Source organism: Mastigoproctus giganteus, chromosome 4 (assembly GCF_048544385.1).
Source record: "Mastigoproctus giganteus isolate SK-2022 chromosome 4, ASM4854438v1, whole genome shotgun sequence".
Taxonomy (NCBI): domain Eukaryota; kingdom Metazoa; phylum Arthropoda; class Arachnida; order Uropygi; family Thelyphonidae; genus Mastigoproctus; species Mastigoproctus giganteus.
In genome coordinates this window covers 26,603,535-26,628,549 of record NC_143578.1, presented here as the reverse complement: position 1 = coordinate 26,628,549, position 25,015 = coordinate 26,603,535, and the positions used below count along the sequence as shown (strand labels likewise).

The 25,015-nt window shown below is 37.9% G+C and overlaps 2 protein-coding genes across 4 annotated transcripts in view; both read right to left on the bottom strand.

Annotated features, from left to right (window-relative positions):
* Atg18a (Autophagy-related 18a) overlaps positions 1-25,015 on the bottom strand; it is a 541,369-nt gene that overhangs the window by 270,733 nt on the left and 245,621 nt on the right. The gene's annotated exons all lie outside the window — the stretch shown is intronic.
* LOC150086488 (multiple inositol polyphosphate phosphatase 1-like) overlaps positions 1-25,015 on the bottom strand; it is a 76,722-nt gene that overhangs the window by 50,044 nt on the left and 1,663 nt on the right. Inside the window, exons 2-4 of the mRNA XM_090371430.1 lie at positions 13,532-13,724; positions 13,290-13,424; positions 773-883 (exon numbers count right to left, since the gene is read on the bottom strand). Of these exons, the coding sequence (XP_090227556.1) occupies positions 773-883; positions 13,290-13,424; positions 13,532-13,724 (439 nt within the window). The remainder of the gene's footprint in view (positions 1-772; positions 884-13,289; positions 13,425-13,531; positions 13,725-25,015) is intronic.

Genomic DNA, 25,015 nt, shown 5'->3' with positions numbered 1-25,015 from the left:
TATTTTCCATGGAACAGAAGTCAAACTAACAGGTCTGTAATTACTCGTGTCACCCTTTAATCTCCCTTTGTGAATGGGAGATGTTGTTTGTTTGTTGTTTGTTATTTAGGAGCATTAGCAGCTAAGGCCATATTGCTCTGGGATATGCGGTGGTCATTCCCTGACCTTTCCGCATCCTCCGTATTTGGTGGTGACGGGCTCGAACCCGGGTGTGAATGGGAGATACATTTGCACATCTCCACATGTGGGAAAAGTTCCCTGAGTCCAAGGAAGCTCTCATAATTAGAGCTAAGGGTTTGCTTACTTCCTTTGCTGCCTCCTTTAACATAGCTGGATAGATCCCATCCACCCCAGGTGCCTTTCTTATGTTTAACTTCTGATCCACTTTGCTCTCAGTTGTGACAAAAACATTTTAACTTCCTGTTAGTGTTTGATAAACATCTGGCCCTCTCCTCCTTAAATAACTCCTCATGTGTAAATGTATATGCAAAATACTCATTTAGTTTGGCAGCTAATCTGAGAATAATCATCTACAGTCAAACCATTGATATCAAGTGGACCAATCTGATTCATCCCCTTCCTTTTAGAGTTTATATAAGTAAAGAAGGCTTTCTTGTTTTTCTTTGCCTCCTTGTATGTCTAGTGAGCAACATGCAAATGACTGTTACATAACTAAGATTTGTACATTCATTTGTAAATGCAACGTATAAATATGCCTTTGCATAACAAAAAATATAAATAAAATTAATTAAAATTAATATTTGTATCTCACCTAATTTTTCTGCCTCTTTCTCTCCACTTTTGCTAATTCGATTATCATCATCTGGTGTCATCTGCAGTTTCCATTTTTTTATACCTTTCATGTCTTCTTTGCACATATTTGCTAGTAATTACATAAATGAGGTAAGTATATAATACTTTGCTCATGGTTTATTTTCAATTACTAATATGCAAAACCATTTTTTTAAAACAATAACATGTAGGACAAAATATTTTTAAAACAATATTCACAAAATAATTTTTTAAATTCTAAAATAATAATATATACCAGAATTGGCACTGAAGGGCTTTTCACACTTGTCCCAATACACTCATACCATGAGTGTATTGGAACAGTGCGAAAGGTTCAGTTATTGGTTTTTCAGGTCGTACCAGACATTATACAACCCCAATCTTGTCTGGACCCTTGTAGTATATGCAATCAGTGAACTCTCATGCTATGACAGTTCAACATATTGTACCTCACAGTTTCTTCTTATCAATTATACTAATGATAAAAGGATTTCTTTTATGAAAGATATTTCTCTTTCTCTTCAAGTAAGGACTATTTGTGTTTAAAAGCTTATAAGTAGGCATATATATTTTAGTAACAGACTATCTATAGACAAATCTGAATACAAATTTTAAATTTACCTATTCTATTTAAGGATAATGTCAACTTTAACATAAAAAAAAAGAAACTAATCATTACTAAAATCGTGAAAATGGTATTGTTAAAATTTAAAAGATATTATAAACAAATAATCGATGAAGGCAAGAAAGCCTAGTTTCCCAAATGTTTTAGTGTTATAGGCTTCAAATATGAGTCACATACTGAAATAAAAGGACAGACTAGTTTTCCAAAGGCTTTGTAGTTACAGTTCACAATTCTCAATTGGTACAACATCCAAGCTTTACTTCTGTCAAAATAGTGAAGTCATACCAGGAAATGAAACTTGTCTTGCAACCTATTGCTCAGATTACAAATTTCAGGAGCATAAACTGAAATTGAAGAAAGACAGTTGTCGAATAGATGTGCAGAAATTTGCCTTTAGCCAGCGGGTAGTTGATTGCTGGAACAAACTTACATCTGTCATTGTGGAAGTTGATAGCTTAAATAAATTCAAGGCAGAACTAGACAAGCATTTGAAATTAATGAATGGGTGAAGTGGGAAGGGTTTTTCCTTTTTGACTGATGCTATATAAGCTTGCTTTCTTGCATCGTATGCCTCTGCTAATGCAAGACGAGTATTGTCTGATAACAGGGGCCACTGAGAGCAAGTGTCACATTCTGATCCTGAGTCTACTCTAGTATACTAGATACCGATGGCTTAATACCCCCATCCTTCATATAGCAGATATAGTGGAGGCCGCTTTTTGTGATCATGGATAATGTTATCCATGATCACAAATATCATTCATGTAATGTTATCACTTTTATGAAGTCTCAATCAGACGTATACTAATATACAAAAAAAAAAGTGTCTATTGCAATCAGTGCTTCAGTTTATGTTACTGCTTTTTTGTCTTATCACAGTTTATGCATGTGCAATGAAAGTGATCATGTAACATCCCAATTTGTTCTTGAACTCTGACAATATTGTGTGGTTAGTTGCTAATTTTGCTTTGTATAGTTCATATGTTGTTGTTATTTGGTTTTTAAGAGCAATTACCAACTAAGGCCATATTTCTCCAGGGATATGCAGTGGTCATTCCCTGACCTTTCTGCATCCTCCGTGTTTGGTGGTCATGGGCTTGAACCCCGGTCTAATCAAGAAGTGTGTGCTATGCACTGCTGCTCCTGCCAACCTCGCTACAGAGGCACCATAGTTCACATGATTATCAGTATTACCACTCTGTAAAAGAGAGTATTGTACTGTACTACCAATCTAACTATTTTACAGAAGAGCATTAACACTTTTCTAATTCTTGATTTTAATATTTTTTAAATTTGTTTTTAATGGTTTGTATGGATTTCCAAAAACTTTATGACATTTTCAATTTTACTGATGAGTTTCTCAAAGAAATAGTGGACAGTCAAATTAAAGTATTTTATATTGCTTGATTTTAATGTTTTCTTTCTGTCCACTTTCATATATGTATACATTGCTGCTCTGCACCAACAAACTGAACAGCTGCATTCTTGTTTCTTTGGTTTTATCGCTATTACTTTAACTGAGTCCAAAACTGATCACAATAAACAGCATCCACCTTATATTCAAGGTTAATAATGGGTACAATCACAGGGGAAGTGTAAGTAATGTTAAAATTCTTCATATGCAGCTCAAAGAGACTAGCATGATCTGAATACCAACTCCATCAGACCCTGGCTTAAGATATCACCCACAACAGGCAGATATTGTTGGGATATCAGAGACTTGGTGTCACACAGATATAAGGAATGCAGAACTGGAATTCGGGGAGTACAACGTCTACAGAAAGGACAGACAGGATAGGAAGGGAGGAGGGGTTATGCTATTAGTTAAGAAATACATAAAATCCAAGGAAGTGAAGCCAGTGGACATCGCAGGACAGTGCAGTGTCGAGTCAGTTTCGTGTGACATAAGCATTGGGAGATCAAAATTGAGAGTAGGAGTGTGCTATAGGCCTAATGACTCTGATGAGTATAATAAGAAACTGTACAGGGAAATAGAGTGGGCCAGTAAATCAGAGAGTCTTATAATGGGAGATTTTAATTTCCCAGATATTGACTGGAGTTTGGGGGCTGGTCACTCACACACTAGCAAGGCTTTTGTGGATTTATTGGATGATTGTTTTCTACATCAGCATGTTCGGGAGGCAACTAGAGGGAGGAATACTCTTGATTTGATTATCAGCAGTGACTCTTCATGCATTAAGAATCTGCAGATAAAGGAACCACTAGGTGGCAGTGATCACAGTGTGCTGAAGTGGGATTTACTCAAAGAGGTAACTACCATTAGGGGTAAAGGGAAGGGTTATTGCTTTCGTAAAGGCGACTACGATGGACTGAGACAGTATTTAAATTCTATACAGTGGGACCAACTGATGATGTTACCAACAGCAAATGCAAAATGGGAAGCATTCAAAGAACTTATCTTGGAAGCTACTAGGCTTTACATACCAACTAAGAAATATTGTTCCAGGTTTAGGCCTAAATGGATGTCAGATGAACTGATGAGGCATATGGCAGAGAAGAAACATGCATGGGATACATACAAATTAACACATGACACAGAAGCGTATGATAGATACAAGTTGATCTGTAACCAAGTTACAAAGGAGGTTAGGCAGGCGAAGGCAGAGTACGAGAAATCTTTGGCAAGGGATGCAAAGAAAAACAGCAAAGAGTTCTTTACTTATGTAAACTCTAGAAGGAGGGAGATGAATCAGATTGGTCCACTTGATATCGATGGGTCAACTGTTGATTATCCTGCTCAGGTAGCTAACAAACTAAATGAATATTTTGCATCGACATTCACACATGAGGAGTTATTTAGCGAGGGGAAAGCCGGGGGTGTATTCAACTCTAGCAGTCCACTTGATATCGATGGGTCAACTGTTGATTATCCTGCTCAGGTAGCTAACAAACTAAATGAATATTTTGCATCGACATTCACACATGAGGAGTTATTTAGCGAGGGGAAAGCCGGGGGTGTATTCAACTCTAGCAGTAAGCTAGAGAATCTTGTAATAACTGAGAGTAAAGTGGAGGAGAAACTGTTGAAGATAAACACAAGAAAGGCACCTGGGGTGGATGGGATCTATCCAGTTATATTAAAGGAGGCAGCAGAGGAAGTAAGTAAACCCTTAGCCATAATTATGAGAGCTTCCTTGGACTCAGGGGAGGTACCTGCAGACTGGAGATGTGCAAATGTGACCCCAATTCACAAAGGAGGATCAAAGGCTGACACAAGCAATTATAGACCTGTGAGTTTAACTTCTGTTCCAGGAAAATTACTGGAGGCACTAGTTAAAGAGGCACTGCAGGATCATTTAGACAAGACTTCAGTTATAGCTCGGACACAGCATGGTTTTGTTAAGGGGAAGTCTTGCCTGACCAATTTGATTGGATACTATGATGCGGTCACAAAGGAATTGGATGCAGGGAATAACTTTGATATTATATACTTGGATCTTAGAAAGGCTTTTGATACTGTTGCACATGGAAGACTGCTGCACAAATTGGAGCAGTGTGACATTGGAGGCAAATTGCTGCTGAGGGGGAGAAGACAGAGAGTGGTAATCAATGGACACTGCTCATCATGGACTAATGTTATTAGTGGAGTCCCTCAGGGCTCAGTGTTGGGTCCATTATTGTTTTCTGTATTCATAAATGATATTGATGATGGTATATCAAGCTTAATGTCGAAGTTTGCAGACGATACAAAGGTAGGCAGGATTGTCAAGGACACTACTGACACTATGCTGCTGCAACAGGATCTGGAAAGGTTGAGCAGATGGGCTGAGAGGTGGCAAATGAAGTTTAACATTGACAAATGTAAAGTACTACACATGGGAAACAGCAACCCCAGAGCAACGTATCAACTCTGTGGTACTACACTGACAGTGGTAGAGAATGAAAGGGACCTGGGGGTGGTTGTGCAGGCAGATATGAAGTTCTCTGAGCAGTGCAGATGGGCCGCAAGAGTAGCTCATGGTGTATTGTCAATGGTATATAGGAATTTTTCTAGCAGGGATAAGGAGGTGATTATTCCCTTGTATAAGGCAATGGTCAGGCCACACCTAGAGTACGGTATACAGGTCTGGAGGCCTCATTTCAAGAAGGATGTAGAGCTGCTGGAACGAGTACAGAGAAGGGCAACAAGATTAGTGAATGGAACAAAGGGGTGCTCTTACGAAGAAAGGCTTAAGTTTTGCAAATTACAGTGTCTGGAGACTAGGCACCAGCGAGGTAATCTGATAGTGTATAAAGCCTTGAATGGTTTGAGCATGCTCAATGCTGATGGGATTCTTCCTCTCGCTCAGAATAATCACCTGAGAGGGCATAAATTCAAATTGAGGAAAGACAGATGTAGGATAGACGTGCGGAAATTTGCCTTTAGCCAGCCAGTGGTTGGTTGATGGAACAGACTTCCATCCCTTGTCGTGGAAGTTGATAGCCTAAATAAGTTTAAGGCTCAGCTGGACAGGTATTTTGAACGAACAGAGGGGTGAAGTGGAAGTGGTTTTTTTTTTTTTTTTTTGGCTGATGCTGCATAAGCTTGCTTTCTTGCATCAAATGCCTCTACTAATGCTAATGCTAATGCTAACAATGGTTGCTGCTGTTGGTTGTAATAGTTTCACAGTGCATCAGCTTTCTGGACATGTTACATCAGTGTATTATGCCTGTAATTATGTGTTCGCAGGCCAATTTGCATTTCATGTGGAATGAAATACCCAGAATAACTCAAAAATGCCTTTAATAATTTCTTCAGTCGCCATTAGGATTTAAACTCGGACTTCTTCAAACAAGCCACATGTAGCAAAACCACTAACCTCAACTGCCACTCATCAGCTCGCCTGTCCAATTTTTCTAGGTTGTTGCAGTAGTATGCTTTGAAATCTGTCTTTAACCACAGCATGTTGTCTAAGTTTTCATCATCTGCAAACTTAGACAACAAGCTTGATATTCCCTCATTAATACCATTAATAAATATTAAAAACAGCAAGGTGCCCAGCACTGCATCCTGATGGACACCACTAATAACACTAGTCCAAAAGGAGCAATGCCCATTAATAACCACTCTGTTTTATGCCACTCAACCATCCCTTTATTTACAGCAGTAACTTGAGACCCTAATGCCATACTGCACAGTGGAACAGTGTCAAAAGGTTTATTGAAGTAGTATGCAATGACAGTGATTATGTAACATCCCGATTTGTTCTTGAACTCTGACAATATTGTGTGGTTAGTTGCTAATTTTGCTTTGTATAGTTCATTGTTGTTGTTATTTGGTTTTTAGGAGCATTAGCAACTAAGGCCATATTGCTCCGGGGATATGGGATGGTCATTCCCTGACCTTTCCACATCCTCCGTATTTGGTGGTCATGGGCTCGAACCCAGTCTAATCAAGAAGGGTGTGCTACGTACTGCTGCTCCTGCCCACCTGGCTACAGAGGCGCCACAACAGAGCATTATCCAGTTCTGTTGTTACTATATCATAGAAGCTAATCACATTAGTCTGACAAGCTCTTCCCTTAACAAATCCCTTAAGAAATCTTTGGCAAAGGATGCAAAGAAAAACAGCAGAGAGTTCTTTACCTATGTAAGCTCTAGAAGGAAAGAGATGAATCAGATTGGGCCACTGGTAATACTGATGGTTCAACTGTTGATGATCCTGCTCAGGTGTCTAACAAACTAAATGAGTATTTTGCATCTACATTCACACGTGAGGAGTTATTCAGGGAGGGGAATGCCAGAGGTGAATTAAACTCTTGCGGTGAGCTAGATGATTTTGTAATAACTGAGAGGAAAGTGGAGGAGAAATTGTTGAAGATAAACATAAAAAAGGCACCTGGGGTGGATGGGATCTATCCAGTTATATTAAAAGAGGCAGCAAAGGAAGTAAGCAAACCCATAGCCATAATTATGAGAGCTTCCTTGGACTCAGAGGAGGCACCCATGGACTGGAGATTTGCAAATGTGACCCCAATTCACAAAGGAGGATCAAAGGGCAACACAAGTAATTATAGACCTGTTGGTTTAACTTCTGTTCCAGGGAAATTAATGGAGGCACTGGTTAAAGAAAGCACTGCATGATCATCTAGACAAGACTTCAGTTATAGCTCATACACAGCATGGTTTTGTTAAGGGAAAGTCTTGTCTGACCAATTTGATTGGATACTATGATGTGGTCACAAAGGAACTGGATGCAGTGAATAACTTTGATATCATATATTTGGATCTTAGAAAGGCTTTTGATACTGTTGCACATGGAAGACTGCTGCACAAATTGGAGCAGTGTGGAATTGGAGGCAAATTGCTGCTATTGATAAAGGGATGGTTGAGTGGGAAAAGACAGAGTGGTAATCAATGAACACTGCTCTTCGTGGATTAATGTTATTAGTGGAGTCCCTCAGGGTTCAGTGTTGGGTCCATTGTTTTCTGTATTTATAAATGGTATATCAGGCTTAATGTCCAAGTTTGCAGACGATACGAAGGTTAGCAGGGTCGTTAAGGACACCAATGACAGTACACTGCTGCAACAGCATCTAGAAAAGTTGAACAGATGGGCTGAAAGGTGGCAAATGAAGTTTAACATTGACAAATGTAAAGTACAGGTGACCCCTGCTTAACGCTGATAATTCGTTCCGGAAAAACAGAGCGCTAAGCGAGCACTGCATTCCCATAAGGTAACATATGTATTTGTGAGTTGTGGTCGGTGCCATAGGATATTTCCTAATCAATAATAAATGGTAGCGAAAAGATGCACAAATGTCAGCCAAATTATTTAATATTCAAATATTTGTACATATAAAATATTCTGCATTACATACGTATATAATTATGTGGTAACTACTCACATATCAAAATTAAACTTAAAATTCCAATTAAAATCATGAATTTAATGGATCTAATTTGATTTTAATTGATTTAATTTAATTGATGAATTTAATCATGAAAAATGTGTCGGTTTTGGGTTGAACTTTGGCCCTCTTCCAAATAAACTAAAAGGGGTATTAATTTTAAATCCCCTGCAGCGTTACCACCTAACAATAAAGTCAACCGATCCTTCGCCGCTTTGAAACCTGGCATGTTTTTTTCTTCTTTCAATATGAAACTTCTTTTACGCATTCGTTTTTTCATAAAAGTCCTGCCTCATCTATGTTAAAAACTTGTTGAGAAGTATAACACGTAATACTCCTCTTCAATAATTTTAAGTTCTTTTTTGAAAGTTTCAGCTCTTTTTTTTTTTTTAGTTGAGTTTTCTTCAGATCATTATATTGGCTAATCTCTTTCTCTCTCTCTCTATCTTTTTTTTTATATTTAACTTAACTGAATTCTGTATTGGATATTATCTTCAATAAAATTAGTTAAAGTCTTTCCATATCAATCCTAATAGCCGGCCTAGCTCTAGTTGCTTGCAGTGGAATAGCTATCTTTCCCGCTGCTAAAATTAAATCTTTATTTTTTTTATAATTGTTCTTACAGTTAAACTTGCAAGTCCTAAATTACGGCACACATCCGCTTGTCGTTGACCGGAATCGATTCGCTTCAAAATGTCTAATTTAATTTTCAAATTCAGTATTTTTCTTACATTTACAGTCTTCGTACTGCGGCCAGACATTGTTGCTTTTTCATTCTTATCAGCCATTATTAACTCTTTGAAAATGTAACTGCATTGGTTGCATTAATTACAATACAATGTTCAAGTAAATTGTCCATTATGCACAATGTCTAATACTGTACTGAGTGATGACTAAACTTCAGATAAATGCATATAACGCAAATATTACAAGCAATATACTTGATCATTTTTTAAAATGTTGATCTTGGAACTACGTAACAAGTCACTGTCCTGCAATTAAATTAGCGTGCGAGAAAATTTCACTGGGCGTGGGAAAATTTCTCAAGTCGGCATGGGAAACATTTTAATACTATTTTGCTATTCATTTTCAAGATATTGACTACATCAAATGAAACGATTTCGTTAAGTATGCCAAAAATGCAATTTGTAAAAGAGTGTTATAGTGATCTGTGACAGCGTTATAGTCAGATACGGGCTATAATATAAGAACAGCATTATAGCGAATCAGCATAAAGCAAACCGCGTTATAACGGGGGCCTGCTGTACTACATATGGGAAGCAGTAACCCCAGAGTAACATATCAACTCTGTGGTGTTACACTGACAGTGGTAGAGAATGAAAAGGACCTGGGGGTAATTGTGCAGGCAGATATGAAGTTTTCTGAGCAGTGCAGATGGTCTGCAAGGGTAGCTCATGGTGTCTTTTCAATGATATAGAGGAATTTTTCTAGCAGGGATAAGGAGGTGATTATCCACTTTTATAAGGCAATGGTCAGGCCATACCTTGAGTACTGTATACAGGTCTGGACGCCTCATTTTAAGAAGGATGTAGAGCTGTTGGAACGAATACAGAGAAGGGCAACAAGATTAGTGAATGGAATGAAGGATTGCTCTTACGAATAAAGACTTAAGTTTTGCAGATAACAGTGTTTGGTGACTAAGCACCTGTGAGGTGATCTGATTGAGGTGCATAAAGTCTTGAATGGTTTGAGCATGCTCAATACTGATGGGATTCTTCCTCTTGCTCAGAATAATCACCTGAAAAACAGTTGTAGGATAGATGTGCGAAAGTTTGCCTTTAGCCAGCGGGTAATTGATTAGCGGAACAGACTTCCATCTTTTGTCGTGGAAGTTGATAGCCTAAATAAATAAATTTAAGGCTGAGCTGGACAGGTATTTGGAATGAAGGGAAAGGTGAAATGGGAGCAGTTTTTTTTTTTTTTTTGGCTGATGCTGCATAAGCTTGCTTTCTTGCATCATATGCCTCTACTAATGCTAAATCCATTCTGTGATTTCCATATAAAACATTCCACTTGAGATGATCCTGCAATGCTTTTTTAGCTTCCATTACCTTCCCTGGAACAGTGCCTGTTCCAGGGAAGGTAATGGAAGCTAATCGGGCTATCAGGTCTGTAATTACTCATGTCTCCCTTTGTAGAATGGAGAAACAATATGCATATTTCCAATCTACAGGCACTTCCCATAAATCCCAAAATAGCTCTCATATTACAGCCAACAGTTTTCTTATCTCTTTCTATTTCTTTTAATATAACTGAATAGATTCCATCAACCACAAATGCTGTATTTACTTTTAACTTAATTTTTCTTCCACTTTCTTTACAGTTATCATAAAATTATTTATCTTCCAGTTATAACTTGATATATTTCTGTTATTACCATCCCAAAAAACTTCTTCAGACATGAATCTAGATGAAAAATTTGGTTTCTTTTACCCTAGAAAACTTGGTGCACCTGGCTTCTTCTGAGCTGGAATGACTCCAAGCTCAAGAGAATAGAGTGCGTGCAGTGCTGTTCAGGTGACAAGGGGCATGCGCTGACCTGTAGTTCGTGAATTGCCCGCAGCACATCGGCTTCCAGTATACCAAGGTTTCCAGACGAGGGCCCACCCATTTCACTGGAGGTAAGACATCCAGGAAAGAAACTGCCTTGCTCGCTTCCAATTCTAAAGTGAACTGGATGAAGGAGGATAGGGAGTTGAGGTATTCTAATAGTGGTGCATCCGAAACTAGGGGGGGGACGATGGTGAAAATATCATCTACATACCTGCAACACATGGTGATTGGTACCAGTGGGTTCAGGAATATGCATTCCTCTAACTCCTCCATTGCGATGTTGGCTATGACAGAGCTGACAGGGGCATCCATAGCTGTACTGTGTATTTGTTTGTAGAGAGAAAGTTGTCAAATGTGACGACACTGCCCAATAAACACAGGTTAAGGACGGCACAGATATCTTCTGTAGATAGATATGTCCTATCTGATAGGCTGGGGTCATTCTCTAAAAGCTGTCTGGCACATACGATGGTCTGTTGGACTGGTATGGAAGTAAATAGGGAGACGACATCAAAGGAGACGACATGATCTTGTCTTCAAGAACTGTAAGGTATTTGACTAAGCGAAGGAACTCCTCACTGTTGGAGATGGTGTGGACTGTATTTCCCACCAGTGGTGTTAGGAGACGGGTGACATGTTTTGACAGCTCGTAAGTTGGTGAATTGCAACAGGAGACAATTGGCCTAAGAGGAACGCCTGGTTTACGCACCTTTGGTATGCCATAAAATTGCGGGAGCTGGCAGCCCATAGCATGTAACTGTCAACATGTGGACCTGGAAATCTTTGATTAGAACCACTCATAAACCAACTTGTTCACTTTTGACTCTAGTCATCCCCAGACCCTGATGGGAGGGTCCTGTACAGGTTCGTAGACATTAGGATCGAGTAGGAGAGAGACTTGTTCAGCTACTCTGAACAATCCAATACAACCATGCGGCATCCCTTGTGGGCTGGAAGGACGACAATGGCATTGTCTTTCCAGATGGAGTTAAGAGCAGCATGTTTCCTTTTAGTGTTAGCATAAGCAAAGAATTCTTTGCTACTTTTCTCAGCATCCTTAGCATGAGAATTCTCTAACTTTCGGGGTAATAGGGAAATTTTTTTTTTTTTAAGGATGATTTCTCAGCATCCTTAGCATGAGAATTCTCTAACTTTCGGGGTAATAGGGAAATTTTTTTTTTTTTTTTTGGCTGGTGCAGCATAAGCCTCAGGCTTCCTTGCACCGTATGGCTGATAATAATAATAATAATAACAAAACTGTTTTTTTTTAAAGGCTTAAGATTAAACAAAAACTGAAATAAAGTGATAAATTAAAGAGGAGGTTTTGTTTCTGAATTTACTTTTACAGTTTTTGACTGTCCAAGATATGTATTGATAAGCAAGTAATTTCAAATATTCCTGCAAAAAAAATTTTAAAAAGTGACAAATCTCAGCTTCAGAGTGGCCACTCAATTTCACCATGACATCTTATCCAATATCTATGCTTACTCTAACATTATACAACTGATATTCCCTACCAAATAATATGGACGAGATGAGCAACTTAATGAATAATCAGGTTGTGATGGCTAACACAACAGCAAACAAGATCTAGCAACAAATTAACTGCTGCTAACATCAGTTCCTGTCAATATATCTCCTGCTAGTGGGTTCTAAATAATACAATTATCATTAAATTTTCATATGCCAATAGACATTTTGTAAATAGCATTTATTAAAATTTCCTTTTAAATTTTTACTTGTACGCTGCTTTTTCAATAAATTGAACCATCTTTCTTTATTTGGTGTACCTTTCTTTTTATAACAGTTTGTAATGTGATGTGCTCAAACAACTTACGTCCACCTGTATTAAATATAGAAATATACAGTATATAAAGAGCAACATATAGTGGCTGATGCTCTCCAGGTTATGTTTGTTTTATTTAAAAGATAAAGAACATATATCATGATTAAAAAATAAAATAATCCTTGATTATCAATATTTTTGTGATTATTCATATTTTCACTCCCCCTTTACCATCTGCTGTAAAAATCAGGTATTAATTGTATTAATACCTGATTTTTACTATTTTATTATTAATTTGTATTAATACCTATTATATCAATTTAATGAAGACTAATTATGGAAATACATCAGTGACATATAAGAGTAAGTAAACTTACACCATACCACCAATGGTCTTCACACAAACTTTTACAAAGAAGAATTTTGCCATAGCAGTATTAAATCTTTAGTAATTATATTTTGCAACCTTAGTAATTTCCTATCTTAATGCTTTCTAATTCAAGTTAAACTAATGAGTACCATCAAAAATTAAAAGGTAAAGAAAGAATAAAAAATATATATATAAAACTAATTCTGAAGACATAACTAAAAAAGAATATGCTACACAGGACTAATTATCATTCAGTACCCAAAACAATAAATAATACATAAAGGTACTTACTCAGTCCACTTTCATAAGAATCAACAATCATTTTTTGAAGAACTGGAAGTTTCTCCTCCATTGCTTCAACATCATCCCTGTCAGGATAACGAGTAGCATGTCGGCTGAACAGATAAAAAAAGGTAGGGGTGCAGCCTAGAAAAAACATTAATTAATCAGGTAAAATTATATTTCCATTAACAAATTACTGCCAGAGTCAAATCATAAATATAAAATGTCACCATTAAGTAATAAAAACTAACCTGGATATTTCACTTCTTTATGATTCTTTCCTTTGACTTCATCATAAACAGTTTTAGTACCATAAAATCTGTATGGGTGCGATTTGGATGTATAGCATGTTTTATCATTGTCAAACTTCACACAGCTGTCTTTATGACCTCCAGAAGATGACGTATATACAATTGTTAAAACCAAGCTTATAATGACTATTACCTGCACATAAACAAAAAGAGGGAAGGTCTTATCAATACTAAAATCATGCACTTCAAATCAGGGGAGTCAAACATATGGGCATGAGTCATGTGCAATCCAAGTGTTGCCATTTTAACAAGTTTACAGTGTGATACTTATATGAAAATAATGGAACATGGCAATACTTAAGAAGATACACTTAAACTGTATGAAACCTCAATAAAAATTTATAAATTATACAAATCTGGCTAATCATTGCTGTAAAAGGGTTAATACACTAAATGCAAAAATATTAAGTAAATTTCTTTTGGAAATGCTAAATAAAGTAGAATGTGCTGTGCTTGTACTAGTGCAGCATCTGAGAATTAGTAACATGAATCACAAGCCATTCGGAGTTTGACATCCCTGCATTAAAGAAATATTATATTTAAATAATACCACATTTAATTACAAATAACTGGATGAACAAAAGTAAAGTAATACAAATATTGTAACTTTGAGAAGAGCATCACAGAGCAATGACATTCCAGGACAAAATAAATATTATTTTTCATGCTTTTTATATGTATATGTCTTATATTTTATATTTATATGTCTCAAGGCTGCTGAACCAAGAAGGTTCAGCAGCCTTGAGACTCACCTGCCATGTCACACTGTTTATTCATTTGAACTCTGTGAAAAAAGATTGTAAGACTATACAGGGTGATTCACTACCAGTGTGACAAACTTGCAGGAGGTGTAGGGGGCACAAAGACAAATCGGAATCACATAGCATTGCAGGGTCCAAAATGCCTTCGTCTTGCGGTAGAGGACGTTGAAGGGGAGGTAGCGTGAACAGCGATCCCGCTGGAAGTCAGCATTTGCGAACCAGTTCCCGAGGCAGTAGGATGGACGAGTATTCAAACATTGAACTGGCCGACATGCACCTCGCGTATGGAGCTGCGGACTGTAATGGGCGCGCCACTCTGCACTTGTACCAGGAACGTTTCCAGCACAGGCGTGCTCCTCATCATACAATTTTTGCACGTGTGCACAGAAGGTTACGTGAAATTGGTTGTTTCACGAGAGGTACCATGAATCGAGAGCGAACGACGAGGACGCCAGACAATGAGGAGAATATCCTACGTCTTGCAGAAGGCAATCCAAGTAAGAGTACTCGAGCGATAGGCCAACGATTGGGTATTTCCCAGTCCACTGTATGGAGGATACTGTCAACAAACCAAATGAGTTCATACCATCTGCAACGCATCCAATCATTGGAGCCTGCAGATTATCCACGCCGGAGGACTTTTGCTACTTGGTTTCTTCAACAGAAACGGTTCACAAATGCTGACTTCCAGTGGGATCGTTGTTCACGCGACCTCCCATTCAACGTCCTCTACCGCATGACGAAGGCATTTCGGACCCTGCAATGCTATGCGATTCCGATTCGTCTTTGTGCCCCTACACCTCCTATAAGTTTTTTGCACTGGTAGTGAATCACTCTGTATAGTATAGATACTATTCTGCCCAGACACGATAGGAGGGAGTATACGATGATAGCCTTGGAGAGACTGGGCAAGGCTCACTGGGGTAGAATTTTTCTCAGCATGGTCTGTGCTTGTTAATAGAGAGACTGCTTCTACATGGGTGGGATACACTTATATAGACAATGTGCAAGAATATATGTGCTGTGCTATTGAGGCAGTGTTGGGTGGGTTGGAAAACTGCTACCTTGGGTGGGTTACACAGGCAAATAGATTAACAATAGCCACAACCAGAGGTGAAACTGATTCTTGCAATGCTTCTATTAAAATGGGCAGCAAACTGGAAAGCAAGTTGCTGGGGGATTTCAAGAGTTGCTGGGTGTAATCGTTGTTGTTTGTTTGTTTGTTTGTTTGTTATTTGGTTTTTAGGAGCATTAGCAACTAAGGCCATACTGCTCAGGGATATGCGGTGGTCATTCCCTGACCTTTCCGCATCTTCCGTATTTGGTGGTGACAGGCTCGAACCCCGGTCTAATCAAGAAGCATGTGCTACGCACTGCTGCTCCTTCCCACCTGGCTATGGAGGCGCCCCTGGGTGTAATCATGGAACAAATAAATACATGGGCTGTGTTAAGGTAACTAAGACTAAGAACAGGTGCATGTATACTTGCATGCACACCAATGCTAGGAGCATAGTAAATAAAGTTGATGAATTTGAAGTGTTGATCAGGACATCAAATGCAGACATTATTGGGATATCTGAGACAGTGTCACATGGATATAAGGGATGCAGAATTTGAATATAAGCAGGAAAATGTGTACTTAAAGGATAGAACAGGATAGAAGTTATGTTCTTAGTTAAGAAACACATAAAATCTAAGGCAGTGCATTCACTTGACATCGGTGGCAAGTGCAATATTGAGTCAGTTTGATGACATAGGACCCAGAAAGAAAAAATAAGAGTAGAAGTGTGTTATAGGCCTAATACTCTGATGAGTACACTGAACAACTGTGCAGAGAAAGAGTGGACCAGTAAATCAGAATATCTTATAATAGGAGATTTTAACTTTCCAGATATAGAATGGAACTTGTCGGTTGGTCACTCGCATACTAGTAATATTTTATGGATTTATTGGATGACTTCTACAGCAGCATGTCAGAGAGGCAACCAGAGGGAGTAATACTCTTGATCTGATTATTAGCAGTGATTATCCATGCATTAAGAATCTGCACACCACCATGTGGCAGTGATCAGAGCGTATTGTGTGGGATTTACTTAAAGATGTAACTACAATCAAGAGAAAAGGGAAGGGTTTTTGCTTTTGTAAAGGTGACTATAGTGGTCTCAGACAGTTTATAAATTCTATAAAATGAAAAGAACCCATGATGTTACCAATAAAAAAATTCTAAATGGGAAGCATTCAAGGAATTAATCACGGAAGCTAGTAGGCTTTTCATACTAACTAATAAATACTGTTCAACATTTAAGCCTAAAAGGATGTCAGATGAACTAATGAGACCTGTGACAGAGAAGAAAAATGCATCGGATAGATATAAATTACCAGGAGACACAGAAGCCTATTGTAGATATAAGCTAGACTGTAATCAAGTCACAAAGGAGGCTAGGCAAGCAAAGGCAAATTACAAGAAATCTTTGACAAGGGATGCAAAAAAAAAAAACAGCAAAGACCTCTTTACTTATGTAAACTCTAAAAAAAGGGGGATGTATCAGATTGGTCCACTTGATATCGATGGTTCGACGCTTGATGATCCTGCTAAGATAGCTGACAAACAATGAGTATTTTGCATCTACATTCACACATGAGGAATTCTGTAGGAAGGTGGAAGCCAGAAACTTATCGAACTCTAACAGGGAACTAAATGATTTTGTAATAAGTAAGAGGACGGTTTTCGTTTCGTTATTTGGTTTTTAGGAGCATTAGCAACTAAGGCCATATTGCTCCGGGGATATGCAGTGGTCATTCCCCGACCTTTCCACATCCTCCATATTTGGTGGTCACGGGCTCGAACCCCGGTCTAATCAAGAAGCGTGTGCTACACACTGCTGCTCCTATCCACCTGGCTACGGAGGCGCCGTAAGAGGACAGTGGAAGAGCAATTGTTGAAGTTATACATAAGAAAGGCACTTGGGATCTATCCAATTATAATAAGGGAGGCAGTGAAGGAAGTAACCAAACCCTTAGCTATAATTATGAGAGCATCATTGAATTCAGGGATCTCCACAGACTGAAGATGTGCAAATGTATCCCCAATTTACAAAGGGGGATCAAAGGGTGACATGGGTAATTACAGATCTGTTTGTTAAATTTCTCTTCCAGGGAAAATAATGGAGTCACTGGTTAAAGAAGTAATGCAGGATCATCTAGACAAGACTGCAATGATACTTGAAATACAACATGGATTTATTAAAGGGAAATCTTATCGACCAATCTGACTGGATACCACAATGTGGTCACAAAGGAACTGAATGCAAAAAATAATTTTGATATCCCACACTTAGATTTCAAAAAAGCTTTTGATACCATTGCACATAAAAGACTGCTGTACAAATTGAAGCAGTTCAGCATTAAGGGCAAGTTGCTGCTTTGGATAAAGGGATGGTTAAGTGGGAGAAGACAGAGAGTGGTAATCAATGGACATTGCTATTCATGGAATAATGTTATTAGTGGAGTCCCCCCAGGGTTCGGTATTGTGCCCAATGTTGTTTTCAATATTTATCAATGATACTATGAAGGCATATCAGGCATAATGTTAAAGTTTGCAGAGTGGTTAATGACAGTATGCTACTGCAACAGGATCTAAAAAAGTTAGGCAGAAGGGCTGAGAAATGGAAACTAAATTTTTTTTTCTAACGAAAACCCGATACACGAGAGGTATTTGAACCTATAGTACTTAGTACTATGCATGGAATGAAAGGTGAAAAGATGAAAGAAGATACTTGTTGAAGCTAGTCTTGAATTTCTGTAGATTGTACTTTTCAGGAAACACATATGGAGGAAGATTGTTAAAAAAAAAAAAATGGAAGTTGAATGAATAAATGAGGTAGAAGAAAAGGTGGTTCTGTAAGTTTGAAGTTGGACAGTAAAAGTACGTTGGCTGGTTGTGGCAAGTGTTCAGACTGCTTTGGTAGAGAGAATGTCAATTACAGAAGCCAATTGAGAAGAACAGTGCCCATTAAAGTATCTACAGAAAAGGCATGTAGCAGAAATAGATGTCTATGAGACTGCGAGTGAAGAGACTTCATTACAGATGGGTCATTAATTAACCTAAACGCCCTCTTTTGAATGGTATCTAGAAGCCTGACAAAAGTTTCAGAAGCACCACCCTAGATGTGGGTACAATATTCCATGGCTGTCTGGATTTATAATTTGTACAGTGTAAACAGCTGTTTGGATGAAAAGTAATGCTGACAGTAAAAGAGAAAACCCAGTTTTTTAAATGCAGGGGAAGCAAAATTTGTAATATGCTTATGCCAAGGGAGATTAGAAGTCAGCATAATCTGTGGATCTTACCTAGAAATCATAGAATCATTGAAGATAAGCATAGGTGCAGAAGAATCCTTTTGCAAGGTATAAGACAGGACTAAGTTTTAGAAGGATTGAGATCAACTAAGTACCTTTGGCCCAATGAAGAGTTATCTGGAGATCAGCATTTAAGGAATTGGTAGAGGGTATTCAAGAAGTTGAAGCTGTTTGAGCAGGGCACGGTTTCTCAAACTGGAAGGTGGAATGCAATGTGCTATCATCAGCAAAACTATGGATAGGATTTCTGGTCAAGGGAAGGAGGTCATTAATATATACAAAAGAAAAAGAGTGGGAGAGAGACTGAACCTTGGGAAACACCAGCATTAGTAAAGAGGTCAGAAGACAGAGCCATCTATCATCAATGACCCACAGTGAGCGGTCAGAGAGAAAACTGGATAACCAATTATAAAAAAACAGTTGGCAAACCGTACGGTGGAAGCTTATTTAGAAGACCTTTATGCCAAACACGATCAAAAGCTTTTGAAATGTCAAGAGCAACTGCTTGAATTTTACCAAACTTTTCCATTGAATTTGTCCACAGATGGGTAACACATAAGCAAGAATATCACCAGTGGACCAATACTCATGGAATCCATACTGACGATTGTTGATCAGATGGAAGGTTTCTAGATAGTTTAGGAGTTGACGGTTAATCGATTTCTCCATTACTTTAGAAAGAGGAGAAGTAATCACAATGGGATGATAATCAGATGGAAGGGATTTGTCACCCTTATTAGGAACTGGTTGGATATGAGCAAATTTCCAAGCAGAAAGAAAAACACCTTTAGAATAAGAAAGTGAAAAAAAGGTGGTCAAACTTGGACATTAAGCACAGGTTTTGAGAACAAGTGGAGAAATAACATCAGGACCCGGAGCTTTCTTAGCATCAAGATTGTTAAAAATCCTGACATCCCTATGACAGAAGACCACAGGAGGCATTGAATCGAGTGTACTGGGAATGGTGGGAGGTGGTTTACCAAGATCAGCAATACATGAGTTGGAAGAAAAGTGTAATGCTTGCAGGTCAGCTTTATCTTTGGCTGAAGTGGCAATAGAGATGGGCAAAAGTTGCAGCTAATAGGTTTGGCAAGAGGCCAGAATGCTTAACTACCATTTAGAAAAGAAGCAAGCTTTCTACTCTTAGTCTGTTCGAAATCTAGTTTGGACCGATTAATAACTGCTTTACAATTGTTACAAGCTTTTGTGTAGGCAAAAAATGAATCTGGAGATTTGGATACAAACCATTTGCAATATGCAACATTCTCATCTTGAACAGCCTTAGCATGTTTATTGGAAAATCAAGGTTCAGAAAAAGGACAAAATTTTAAGGTGGAGTGTAGAATAAAGAATTTCATCCCCACAAGAATATTTCACTGACATAATTTAAGTAAATGTTGACATCAGAAGATCTGAAACAGTAATCTGACCAAGAAAAGAAAGAAAAGAAATCTCACAGTTCATCCCATTTTGCATTCTTATAATCCCAAACAACATGAGGTTGAGAACAGCTACGAGAGAAAGGCTCCACTGAAGAAGACCATCACCAAGGTGTAATTTGAAATGCCTGAAGAACCACTCACCTTGACCATGTACTTAGAAGGGTTGTTTGGAAGAAAAAAATTAAGCATTTAGCTGCATAGTTAGGACTGTCTGATATTCTGGTAGATAAATGAACAATCTATATGAGGTCATTAGTAATTGCAAAAGCCTCAGTATCTTGACCAGCTGGGTTCGTGTGACTAGAAAACGGAGGCCAGCTGGAGTTGTGAATGTTAAAATCGTGGAAAATTACCTCACTGTTAGGAAAGTTGGTCTGGAGAAAGTCAAGTTTCAAACAGAGGAGGTCAAAGAGTTCCAAGTGATTGGTAGAGTTATGAAACAGATAAGAGACAACAGATGAATCTGACAGATTGTAGAGAGATTTTAAGCCAGAGATGACTATGTATATCTTAGTGCACTTGCATCATTTATACACAGCCAATTATAGATTAGCAAATTTGCAATAGTGGCATCGTTTAAGTTATATCTCATATTGTGAATACCTTCACGACGAGTTGCCATGACATTGCACTACTTCGAATAAGTAACGCTTCACCCGAAGGAGAAGACTGTTGTTACTTATTCTCAGTGGATACCACCACCCAGACAGCACCGTTTCAGGGCTATCTGGCCCTTCTTCGGTGGGTGGGTAAGTACCCAAGTGATGTAATGATGACAAAACAGTTGTGAAGTATATCTCCACAATATGAGAGATGCCTGATGGTGTATGATATAAGTTAGGACTCTAATTCATTTAGGGCTTATGCCTCAAGCTGCGAAAGAGTTAGACTATGTATATCTTAGTGCACTTGCATCATTTATACACAGCCAATTATAGATTATCAAATTTGCAATAGCGGCACCAGAGAGGAACAAAAAGACATTCCAAATTATTAAGTCGCTGATAGGGAACATTGGAATGGACATATGCACAAGTACCAGGTTTGAAGCAAAAGGAATCATAGCGAATAATTCGGACAACTGAGATGAGCAGTGCTTGAATCAACCAATAACTGGGATTCTGTCAAAAAAAGTAAATGGGGTTTGGCAGCCTGTAAATGGAAATGGACATCACTGAGATTGGAACTGAGACCATATATATTTGTGATATAAATGAGGAAAACAGCAAAGACATCTTTACTTAAGTAAAAGCTAGAAGGGAGGAGATGTATCAAATTGGTTCACTCGATATCGATAGTTTACCGTTGATGATCCTGCTCAGGTTGCTGACAAAATGAATCAGTATTTTGCATCTATATTCATACATAAGAAATTCTTTAGGGGAGGGGAGGCCAGAAGTTTATCAAATTCCAGGAGGTGATATGATTGAAATGCTTAATGGAAACTGATAGCTTAAATGCACTGCAAATACTAGTGTTTGGGAAGTTTAGATCTTTTCACAGATAAGTTTATTCTATTAGTTTGACTATTCATGATGTATCCAGTAGTAAGAAAAGGTGGGGAGGACATGATGTATGAAGTAATGAAATTTTTGGATATAGTATACACATGGCAAGGTTATAGCCAGCTCCTTGACATAACGTGGCCTCGAAAATGCCCCTGCATACACAATACTCGAACTACCTCCAGTTATTATCCAGCAGAGTAGAGTCAGTGAGATTATACACTAGCTGAACCAGAAGCCTCCTAGACAGTTACCAATAAGTTTGGTTCAGTGAATAATCTAGTAGCCAGCCTGCAAACAGTGGTTGGCTCTAGAGCTGTACCCTCAAAATGTAAACAGAGTTAGATCTCACCATGATCTCCATCATAACTTCAAAAGACGTCAATCATACTGCATGATGGAAGGGATGGAGGGTGGGTTGCCGGAGCTTTGCTCTGGAGTCTACACATGGGTTCCACCACTTCAAGCCTCCAATAAGCAAAGTGGTGGTATTGCACTGGTTGATGAGTCTTCCACCACCTAGTATTGTACCTAGTATTGCCTGGTACAAAGAGGCAGAATACCTCCATCTGGCGTAGGCATCACACCTCATCCCTGCTTATGTTGGTCCACACTTGGGTGGTCACATCCAGTATATTGGGTGCTGCATTTTCAGGACTTGCACATGGAGGTTATACCCGGGATTACTAATAGTCCCAACCATCATGAAGGTGCAAGCAGAGGATTTAAATGCCACAGAATGATCGGACTTTGCCGAAATTTTGTCCACTTGACTCGAGTGTCATCTGAATATCAGTTCCAACAGTGTTTTAGACTCCCAGTTGGCAAGCACAGCTTGACATGCCTGAGACAATGTCTATGATAGCCTCCAGAACTTGAGGCCATAAATTCAAATTACTGAGGTGGGGGAGAGGGGGTAGTTTTAGACTGGATTGCAGGAAGTTTTCTTTTAACCAGCAAGTTATTTATTACTGGAATATATTATTTCCACTGATGGTTGAGGCTGAGAGTTTGGAGAAATTTAAAGGTCAACAGAATGAACATCTATGTGAGGAAGAGTCAAATAGGCCTTTTGTTTTATTTTATGATTTATTTATTTTTATTTTTTTGGCACAACAAAAGCTTTGGGCTCTCATGCACCATATGGCTATTACTACTACTAAAACTGCAGTAGAAATTATTACAAAAAAAAACATACTAACTGTATGTTTTCCACTCAATTTAATGGAGAATGAAAAGGTAACTGGAGGTAATTGGGAAATCAGACGAAATTCCGTGAGTAGTGCATATAAAACCCCTATAAGTTAGCACAACCCACAAGGTTTTTTGTCAATGATATTCAGGAATATATAGGAAATCTGCCAGCAGGGATAAGGAAGTGATTATCCTGTTCTATAAGGCAATGGTTAGGCTACATCTTGAACGCTGCATACAGATCTGGAAGTTTCTTTACAGGATCGATGTGGATCTGTTGAAACAGGTGCAAAGAAGAGTAACAAGATTAGTGAGGGAAACAAAAGGGTACTCTTACCAAGAAAGACTTCAGTTCAAACTGCAGCAACTTGGTGCAAAAGAAACTAGGCAATTGGAAACAGAGGAGATCTGATTGAGGTATTTAACACTTTAAATTGACTGAGTAAGCTAAATGTTGATGGCATCCTTATTCTTATAACATACAAAAGGGGATGTAAATTTAAATTGAAAAAGGATGGCTGTAGGATAGATTTGTGAAAGTTTGCTTTCATCCAGAGAGTGGGTGGCTGTTGAAAATTCTTTTTCAACAATTTCATGAAAACCTTAAATTTCATGGAAATCCCACCAATAAGAGTCAAGATGTAATGTGTGGATAGACACATAGACATGGTGAAGACAATAGGTGTATTTGCATACACACATATATATATATATATATATATATGCAAATACACCCAAAAACTACTAAAATTACAAAACAAGACAAAAATTAACATAACAAATTATAAATGTGTGTGTGTGTGTATATACAGAGGCGGATTTAACGGCGGGCGCGCCCTGGGCCCTGACTTCTGAAGGGCCCACGCAAAACCCCAACATATTAGTTCAAAACTTTGTGATTATTATTATGCTATTATTAATTATATTATACATATATTATATTCAAATTTTATTGGAAATAAAACATTAATAGTACATAATATTTTTTATTTATTTAAAAAAATGGTTAACATGTATTTTTATTTTCCCTGTCTCTCTCTTTTTTTTAAGGGGCCCAATATTTTCTTCTGCGCCCTGGGCCTCAACTGACCTTAATCCGCTCCTGTGTGTATATATATATATATACATACATACACAGACAATTTGTATGGCAATTTTTGTCTTGTTTATATATATAAACAAGATAAAAATTAACAAGTGATTAGTTGAGGCATATGTTCAGACTGGTTTGAAAGAGAGAGAGAGAGCAGGGGAATTACAGATACCAATTCAAAAGAACAGTGCCCATGGCAGTGTCTATAGAAAAGGTATGTGGAAGAAACTGAAATTCTCTGAGAACAGAGTTTAAGAGACTGTGTAAGAGATGGATCATTAATTTATCTGCCAGCCCTCCATTGAATGGCACCTTGAATGGAAGCTTGAAAGAGGTTTTGGGGGCACCATCCCCAGTAGTTTTATTGGGAATAGGATACTACAAGGGACTAATACAATTTACTAGTTATGAAGTTCCTGCCAAAATACTGGCAAAAACTTCATAACTAGTGAAACAAAGGCTTTATGAAATTAAATTGTAACATTTTAAATACTTAGCTAAATACAAAAAATAATATATATATGTATATTTATTATAATAAAAATATACATCTCTTTATACATAAAAAGTTTTCCTCCTAGTGATATTTAATCGAGCCAATGGAAAGAGAGGGCAAGGCAATTACATCACTACAAATGCAATTAATTATTGACAACTGCCTCCATAACATTCACCAACCTCGTGCATATGCTTCGCTGTCTAACATTTGATGTTCCATTGTATCATATTTTTGTATATTATTGAATATTGTATATTTGTAAATAGTTTAGTATTTTGTAAATATTTGTATAGTTTGTAAATATTTCAGTTAAATATTATAGTCCTGCTCTTTCAGATGCAATAATATTCCTCATGCATTATGGAACCTGAAGCAAAAGGCCTTTTCCTAAGTAACTCCTTCCAATCCTTTGTTCGGAGAGCTGTCACCTGTGTGCAATTCTTGAACCCAGATCTGAATGAACCTTAAGATGCTGGACCTATGTAAATGCAGGTAAATAATTACAAAGTAATATTTATTCGACCCTGAGAATGCCATGCATTACAAAATGAACAGGTAAATAATTACATAC